The following is a 10007-nucleotide window of genomic DNA, read 5'->3' as shown; positions in this document are numbered from 1 at the left end:
AGGGAACTTGTAGGATATACGATAGTCTCTTGATGAAGCTGTACTAGCAAAATATTGAGCTAATAAAGTTATGTTCTGGAGATATAGGTTGTGGTTTTATCTAAGTTTATAGAAATGTCTCATAATAAATTCCAGTTTGAGTTAAACAACGTTAAGAATAATAAAATTAGATATAGTAGGATGAAAAATTCTAAGTTAGTATTACTTCTATAGGCTTCTGAAACAATCTTCCGAATGCTTGTGACAAGAGGATATACTCAGCCACTACCCCAGGGTGAGGTAAGAAAATATTTGTTGTAAAAGAAATATTTGTAGACTTATGATCAGTGTTCATCAATGTTATATTTTACATTTATAGGTAAATATATCCAGCAGTATTTGATTCATTCAGATGAGAGGACTAAAGTAGAAGTGATAAGATTTTATATATTAATTTTAGTTTTTAATTTACATCTTTTACTACAAAACTTAATCTGTAATGTAAGTTGTTTCTTTACTCATTTTCCTATAAGGGCCAAGCATGGCCTAATGGTTCTTACTGAGCTGACGGATAAAAAAAAATTCAAGGTTTGAACCAACAATATTCCATTAAATGTGCTCCACAATTTCAGTTATGCATGTTATAAAAGTGAGTCATTCCAACATTTTTGTTAAAAGCTGCTGCGTAGGCCCACGGTGCTGATGACTGGTTGTTCTCCCTAAAGTCAATAACTTTAAATCAGATATGTCTATGCTTAAACCTTGGTGTTGAAGAAGGTACCATTCTGAGATGATAACTCACCTCTTCACACAGTTTAGCTATTTTCCTCAGCGCATTTGTAAAACAGACTTGTACGCTGCTAGCCTTGAGGTAACTCCCACCTAATTTCATGTGATTTTTACATGAATTGTGCTACTGCATAGTTATGTTATCATGCAACAAAAGTCCTCCATCAATAGGATGGCAAAACACTTCCATGCACAATTATCTTAAAGAACACAGGCAAAATATAAGGAAAGGAACATACCTGAGAATGAAATCCAGAGAGATAATGAATGGTTAAGATCACATCATAAATGATAAAGAACCACCTAAAGCAAAACAGGTTAAGACCACAGTCTATTCCCAACTGAAGAAAAAAAAAATTGGCTGACAGGATGGGAGTAGGAGGCCCAGGAAGCATGTGACAGTTCAAAAAAAATTTTAACAATGACTTCAACACCTCCAACAGTTAATGAACCTCCTAACACCATATTAGAATGATGTCTAAGTATAAATCACATCATGCACTTAGGACTAAGTATTAATCACCATCATTTGAGAATTCATGATTAAAAGTTGAAGCTTTTGCAACAAAACCTAAGAAAAAATTGAAATTAATGCTTCTTTAACAATACAAATCTCAATAACTTCAACAGAAATGAGAAATTTAAACACATTTGTACAATATTATGCCGAGGAGAACAACGAAGTTTCACTAGTGCAAGAACGTCGTGGGGGATTATTTTTCATTTTATCATTTCATGACCAATGTTTCTTGGGATTACATTGTAATTTTTCCTTGCTTGTTATTAGAATTTATACTGTTTCCTTTACTCCTTTTCCTTTCATTGGTATGAATCTGGCCAACTTGGGGATTGTGCTCCTCGCTTTTTATCTCACTTTCCCATTCCTTAATTTTGCATTTTCATCTTTTTCTCTCTACCTTCCTGTACCCCCCTCTCCTACCTTTAGCTTTTATCTGAGGCACTTCTTGCTTCACATAGGCATCTTTGGATATTTCTTCTCTTCTCTGTTTGACCTATGCCACTTATTCTGCTCTTTCCCTCTGTAATTTGTTCTCCAGCAGTTGGGACTCTTTGTACCAGGTTACATCCTTTCCCATACACTTTTCTTTTTTATTATATATGCATTAATACCCTGGATCCCTTTCTTTACCCATATATTTGCACTGGTTTTCCTTTCTCCCTGGTAATCTGGACTGATATTCATTGTCTGCTGTTCTTGTTCTCTTTCCAGGGTTGTTTCCTCTTTCTCAATCTTGTCTTTTTATTCTTATTCCTCATCTAGATTAGTTTCATGCTGACCTTCCCATTCTGGATTCCAGGCTGTTCTCATTTTCTCATTATCTCGTTCATCATATAGATGTTTTTACAAACGTATGATTCTTGGGTATCCATCTCTTTTCCTGCTGTTGGACTTGCTTTCTGCCATTAGGCATTTTTTATTTCTCCATCTTGGTTTATTTCTTTCTCTTTTTGCTTTTCTTCCCATTTCCTAATCTTCTCCCTACAACCCAATCTATGGTCTTTTTCACCTTGTCTTTAGTCAGCCATGTTCATTGTGTCAGACACTTTCCTCCGCATCTTTCTCTGCTAATTTTCCCTTTGTTTTTTCTGTTTTGTCCATCCTTTTAGTGTATTCCCATTCCTTGCTCAAATGCAGGATGTTCTACATGCACAGTCTAGGTACTGTGACAAGTCCTTGAAGAGAGGCTTACAAAAGGACCCAAAAGAAATAAAGCTGTTGTTCCACAAGGTCCACTGTAGGAGATAGATGAGGGCATGCCCCAAAGGAAAGATGGGTTTTAGGGGAGCAAGTGTCCCTTAAAGCCAAATAACATGAAGTGAAAAAAATTGGTGACCAGATATGCCAATCTTTGCAGGCAAAGATGATAGACCAAAATCAGTTGAGACAAGAGAGGAAGAAAATGCTTAAAAGTACCCGACACTGAGTGGGTGTGAGAAAAGATAAACAATCCATTGTAAATCCCTCCACTCCCAACCAAGTAGCCACCATATAAGAAGGGAGGTAGAAAAAGGGAAAACATCAGCGAATGGGCTGACACATACAAATAGTCAAAGAAAAGGAATGCCTATCCTGGGTCATGAATATGGAAAGAAAAGACTCTCAATAAACTAATGAATACAAGAGGGGCTGATGCTGAGTCAAAGGGAACCTTTACTGCCTATCCAACTATATTTCTCCTTTCTTTGATGCTTCTCACTCTGAGGTACTTTTTTGATTAGGGCAGGACTTTCCAACGTTTGGACGCTGGATAAGAGTTCATATCAACGTGGTCAATCTTTTCACTCTTTGTTGAGCATGTTCTCATTCCTGCCCTTATAACTATTGGTGATGTTCCACTTAGTCTATTTTATAGTCTGTAGTCTTTCTTTGCTCCAACCATCCTGGAGATTTATGTTCCAGGGCCTTTAGTTTTCGGGCATAAGCCATACACTTCAAAACCCATTCATTTCATTTTCCAGGAGCTTCAGCCTTAGTGGTAGACTGCCTCTTTCAACCAGTCCATATTCCATCAATAGAGTAACCTGTACAATCCAAGGTCTTCTATGGTGTTTACTATTGGTTGGACATGCCCATCTTGGATGCTTTTGCCACCCTACTCATCTCGGACTTCCTCTCTTATGGTCCTCTATCCATCATCCTTTGGCTAAGGCTGTTTCTTTTCTCAGTCAGGCATGTTCTTGCATTTTTCTACCTACTTTATTTGTTTCCTCTTTCTGGGCCTCAGTTTACACAATACTCTCTTTATTGGGCCCTATTGTTGGCACCTCTTTGATCATCTTCACCTTGATCTGCTTGATACTTGGAAGGATTCTCTCCCATTATGCTCTCTCTCTCTTGCTTCACACTTTCCTTCCTCATTGAGATATATTCTTCCTCTGCCTTCACACTTGGACTCTATTCGATCTGATGCCCATTGGGCCAGGCTCTTCACTAATGTGACATTATTCTTGTCACATTCTTTTGTCCTTGGTCCTTCCACCTTCCCTTTTCTCCTGGCAGAAATTCTATGAACCCAATTTTTGCATTTCGTACCCGATTATTCATTGATGAATTTTCAGTCTCAACCTTTCCTGGATATTGGGTGGCTTTTCTCCTTACCAAGTACCAAGATTCTGGAGTTAATTTTCATGAAGTTTTATAGTTAGACAATGGAAGGGTAGTAAAGGTCGGTAAGAAATCCTCAGGTGTTTTCACTACCTCTGTCATATTAGAAAACAGTTTCTGCATGGTCTAAGTGCCAAAACCAATAGATCAGACTTTTCATAGCTGTAAGGAAAAATACCACTGTCATGGTGAGGGTTGCCATTTGGGTAACTGGAAGATCACAGCTGGTATGCAAAGGTATGATCACTATTGGTTGTACTTTCTACAAAGCTTTCTACCTATTTATGCCAATGATTAGCTAACTATGTAAGGCAGTATTTTCATCACAAAATGACTGGAAAACAGGGTATTATCATTTTCTCATTGCCAGACCAGTTGCTGGACATGAAACTATTTTAACATGAGCCTATCCTTAATTGTTCCATGCAAACTTATCCCAAACAACCAAATTCTAATGACACCCTATTCCAAGATTTTTGCTAGGAGTGGGATGCAATCTCACAAATCCAGATTTTTAGCTCTCGTAAGTACAATGTGTATCTGTATTTTTGACTTACATATTCCAAAGGGCAAATCTTGTATTCTTTGCTTTATATTTGTTTGTTTAATAAAATGTCCTTCTTTTTTTGGCATGAGTGTATATATGGGTAACTACTAATAAAATAGAATCAATTTGTTTACAAAAATTCTATCAGAAGTGTGTGAAATATCTGTTTCTAACAAGCTGAAATGAATGAAGCTAATATAATAAAAGCAAAATATTATGAACTGTTTCAGAACATTTCAGATTATTGAATATTAAACTTTGTGTTTTTCAAAATATCTTGAATAGTTGCAGTGAAGAAGTAAATTTCAGCACAATTGTTGGTAAAGAAATGTTTTAATGCTTGGAGAATAATGAATTATTAATTTTAGTTAAAAATAAAGCTATTCAACTTATCAGTAGTCATCCATGAAGGGTATTCTTTCTTGTATACATGGAACATTAGTTTGAGATACAAATTTGTAGACAATATTTATAATCCTCTATCTGTTTTGAGGGCTAAGACTTAATCTAGAATTATGCTTATACAAGATTTATTTTTACATTTTTAATTCTTGTGTCTTACTGTTAACCTCATTGATATTTTTTATTTATCTTGACTCTTTTTGAATAATTTTATTGTTTTTCTTAGATGACCATTTTTATCACAATTTCTTTAAATAGAGGTCTATTCTCTCAAAAGTATTTGTCAGTTTTACCTTGTTTCTTTTATTTACAGGTGTTAATATTTAGCCTTACAATGGGAGTATTAATGTATGTGATTAGGTAAGTTTTATAAATTTTGTATAAAAAATGTGAATATTATTTCGAGCATTTGCAATTTTTTTAAAATTTTTATAAAAATGTTACAATAACTATATGTTAAAAAGGTTATTAATGACATATTTTTGATGTTCTTAAGAATATCAGTTTTCTGTAATAAAGTGAATTGTGTTTAATGTCTTTTTATTTTTAAATGTTTCCCCCGTGTCACAAAGAAATATGTTCAGCATTTTATTACGTATAAGTATTCTCAGATTCTATGCTATTTCTTATAATTATTATAATTATTACATTTGTTAGACACAATTAGCAACAAAAAATTTTGAAGTATATAGTGATTATTATTAGCAAAATTTATATTTTTATAAACCACATGGTAAAGATGTTTCCAGGTAATCTTAATAAGGAATTATATTCCTAAAACAACTACAGCTGACATGAACAAGAATCCTTTTTGAATAAACCTTTTCATGAATATCTTTCACATGATTTTTATTTTTATTTGGCAATCAGGAGAGGATCTCTTAAAGGTGTGTAATTTTAATTTTTAATTTATCAGCTATATGTCTAATTGCTAATGTGATTTTTCAGAGTTGTATTAATTACTAATGGAAAATAGATAAAACTTTGAGATGATGATTTTTTTAAGTGCATTGAAAAAGAGAGAGAGAGGCCTGACTTGCAGACAACAATCTTTTATACTAATTTCAGCTTTTATGTTACATAGCTTCTAAATATATAGATGTTTTCACCAAGGTACCTTGCATGTATCTGCTCATTGAGTAAAGTTCCATGCTTTTTCCTACCTGATGTGGTGTACTGCAGGTAGTAGTACATTCTTGTGTCATAAGTCCAATGGAAGTACATTGGTTATATATAAAGAATAAAAACTGTAAGATAAATAGTTGAGTTTTTAGTTGAGTATCTTCTAGAAAAGATGATAAAATTGCAACTGTTAAATGAAACTTGTATTTCCTGATCAACTTAAACTTTAACTGATACATATTATGTAGTAGCATTCAGACTTAGTATTGTTAGAATATCCAAAAAAGTCTTAGTAAATTGTCAGTTTTGAATTTCATAGTTTTCTTTTTGCAAAAATTCTAAAGTTAAAGTTTCTATAATGGGAATATACAGAGTAGGTAGTTATGTTCTGATAATGTTATTCAACTGCACCTAAAACAATAACTTAAATGATGCAAGATTGAGTGTTATGTTAAAATAAAAGCTTACTGAATTCGATGATGAGGAACCCACTTTGAGACAGTGAATTCTAAAGATGGCTTGAATGTGTAATGAAGAAAACTTTATTGAACATTTAACATATTAACAAGTGTACAGTATTTCAATTCAAAGTTATGAACATCATGTATCTGATAATTTTATATCCATTTAGTCAGTTGGTTCTAGAAAAACAGGTGTTTGTTTTGGACTTCACAGTTTATACTACTTCTAAACCAAGTTAAGAAATTCTGAGAATGAATTAAAATCATGTGATTAACACAAATGTACAGTTAAAAAATTATAATGCAGAACATACAAAAACATTTTTGTTTCTTTGTGTTTTAGAGTTCTGTTTGTTACATTATTTTACTATCAACATTCCTGAAAATAAGTGCATGAAACATTTAAAAACTTAAAACATAATACATTTTAAAATAAGTTACATTCATATAGAAAAAATAAAACTTCACACACCATGGTTAGATTTACTGTTGCTATGTTTCCACTTTGTAATTTTCTTTTTCAAGAATCATGGTAAATTTTTAGTTTAAAGCATCAGTGAATCTGCATAACGCCAGGTGATTTGATTTTTAATAATCCATGACTTGTTAGTGGCACACAGTAAACAAATGACATAGAGTCTGTATATGTATTAAATTAATTCACTCCCAATTTGCTGTATCTATGATGATAACTATCTTCTCTAGTGACTTTGAATTATGGTAACCACACTTGGAATGAGAAATATATACTTTTGGTCAAATCTTAGTTCTAACTTGTAAAATACAAAATCTATCATAGTTTTCAAATTTTCAAATAGTTTTTAGTATGTTTTGAGGAACTTTGCTTTAATTTTCTTTACATTAAAGGCTTGAATTGCTATTACTTTGATATTATTGTGCCACCTTACAGCAAAAATGGCTGTGAGTATTGTAATAAAACCTAGGCAATATTACCAAACTCATCATTGCCCATTGTGTAGGATAGTTTTAAGCTTATTTGACTACCTAAGAAATAACTGGCTGTATAAACGTTGACACCCAATCATTTTAATGTAGTCTGTGGTTTATATGGGATCTCATAAGCTACTACATGCGTATGTATATAGCTGTGTGCAGGCTGTGGATGTAATTTAATGTTTACATGGTAGGCATGACACATGTACCATAGAGATTATTAACTTACTGTTGCAAGTGTATTGATTTTGCATATCATTTGTTTATGTGTAGAGTTCCTGCCCTTTCAGACATGATGCTGCTGACAGGATCACTAGACAGCCCAGACATTTGTATAACATTTTAAACAATTGTGTAACGTTTTAGATGTTTGTGTAACATGGCCCGAAACTGATCATGCAGTGGTAAAAAAAAAAAAATCCTACAATATAAATCTTTAAGCATTAGTTTAAAAGATAGTACCAAGTTCAGTTTCGAGCATTAGATCTGCAATCATGGTGATGGCTGATGGTAATTATCGAATTATAGCCAACACTGCATGATTGTAAGTTTAATAGGTATTGCAGATAGAGTAGCCATCCTTGAAGCTGACTATAAGGAGTGGCAAGAATCGTGCAAGTAGGAGATGGCAAAAATGATGGCTGTTCTAGATGAAAGTGAGGCAGAAAATGTGTAGCTATATTATTTAGAAAATATTTAGCTTCGGATAAAGTATGCAGCAGCGAAGGCCCACCAAAGTTTAGGGTCGTCACAGTGGAAGAGGGTTGTAGAAGTGTCACGACCCAAATTCCATCAGAAATGGAGGGGTAAAAGTATATTAATATAATCAATTCATAATTGTTAATTAACATGTTTTCAACCTCGTAGAGTGTGCAGAATGTCACTCTTAAGAGGAAATTTGGCCAGCTGCAGCAAAATTGTGACTGGCCTTACTATGGTCAGTGGAGAGGAGGAAGAGGAAGGGGGGGGGAATATAACAACTGTATAGAAATATTAAAAATGATTATCTCTATATGTATGCTATTATATTATGATACATATTATACACACACACACACACACCTGCCTAAAAGCTTGAATATTTAGGAGAGTCAAAATAGGGATTTGTAGCTTGAGGAAATAATGTTAACACTATGTCTTAAACTTTAAGCTTGTTTGTTTACTTTTTTGTGTTTGTATTTTCACTTTAAGCTACCTATCTTGTTTCTGTAATTCTTTTATGATCCTTATACCTCCCCTTTTTGAAATTAACAATTTTTAATAATCTTGTATTGAAAAGATTTACAGACTTGTAAGCAAGTAAAAATGTAGACACAATATACATCCTTTCAGTTTATTTATCCTTGCAGTGCATGTCTCAATGCAATCACTTGATCATTACACTAGTGCTGGTTTCAAACAAAAAATTTCAACACCATAGAAAAAGAGTGGAATAACTTTGTAAATGGCATAATATAATTATATAATGCAATTAAATTTAGTAAAGAAAAAAATTATGGTTAATTGTTTTATCGCAAATAGCTATATTTTTGATCTAACTCGAGTAAAAGGATTTCTTAGACTTATTCCAATCTTCTTTATATGTTTAAAAATATGTTATAGTTTTCTTCCCGATTATCCAAGAAATATGTTAAATGGACTGACTTAACAAAAAGAGTTATTTCATGAAAGTGAAATATCTTTAGAGTCTGAGTTTATTTATTAATTGGGGAAAAAGTTAATATGATCTTATGGTTTTATCATTATGACAGAGTTTCACACTTTTTTTATGATTTTTTTTGTATCATTACAAAGGTGACCACAATTTCTGCCAGTCAATGATTAATGGGCATTATCAGACAGAAGTGGGTTAAAGGTTAAATTTTATAATAAACTGTTTGACTTCTGTGGAATATTGTGAATTACTGAGTCACTTAACCCTTTCACTACTGCAGTGATTGGGTTAACTATGTATTTTAGGGTTGTTGATTTTATCAATGATGTGGCAGATTCTTTACAATATATATTAAAGATTCTTGTAATTTATGTAATTTTTACACATTATATACTCATTCTGTGTTCTAAATATGTTATTAATGCACTTAGTTTTTTGAGATGATAATTATGTATCGCACCTGCTTGTTTATGTTTAAAATATAATACTCCAAGTTAAGTCAGTCTGCTTTTAACTGTAGTTTATTAAAACTTTAAGAATTATTGACATTATCATATAATGTACATGCATAATTTTTCATTAGGAAAAATGGTTTTTCTAAAGACTTGGTTGGCATGGGAATGAGGTAAGCATTTTATTGAATTTTTGTTTTGTTGGTAAAAGTTATGCCAATGATTTATATGTATTAGCTTGTCAAGAAATTAATGTCGTGTTTTGAAACACTTTCATTAACCACCCCCCAAAAAACGTACATCACGTATAATAGTTAAACGAACTGCCTAAATGTCACATTATTATAGCCTGTATAATGTGTAAAGTTTAGTATACTCTAATCCCTTATAGTGATGGTACACGACGAGATACACAATCGACATGTAATGCTGTTTGAATACAAGAAGGGAAACAACGCCTCAGTAGCCACAAAGAATATCAAAGAAATTTATGGAAATGTTTTGAATGTTTGTAAGTGTC

The 10007-nt window shown here is 32.8% G+C and overlaps 1 protein-coding gene across 1 annotated transcript in view; it reads left to right on the top strand.

The window, feature by feature from the left end:
• The window catches only part of LOC106460063 (transmembrane protein 135-like), a 63535-nt gene that overhangs the window by 23538 nt on the left and 29990 nt on the right, over positions 1-10007 (top strand). Inside the window, exons 6-7 of the mRNA XM_022386678.1 lie at positions 5158-5204; positions 9619-9660. Of these exons, the coding sequence (XP_022242386.1) occupies positions 5158-5204; positions 9619-9660 (89 nt within the window). The remainder of the gene's footprint in view (positions 1-5157; positions 5205-9618; positions 9661-10007) is intronic.

The sequence above is a fragment of the Limulus polyphemus genome, unplaced genomic scaffold (genome assembly GCF_000517525.1).
Source record: "Limulus polyphemus unplaced genomic scaffold, Limulus_polyphemus-2.1.2 Scaffold700, whole genome shotgun sequence".
In the NCBI taxonomy this organism is placed as follows: Eukaryota; Metazoa; Arthropoda; class Merostomata; order Xiphosura; family Limulidae; genus Limulus; species Limulus polyphemus.
This window is presented reverse-complemented; position numbering and strand designations above follow the sequence as displayed.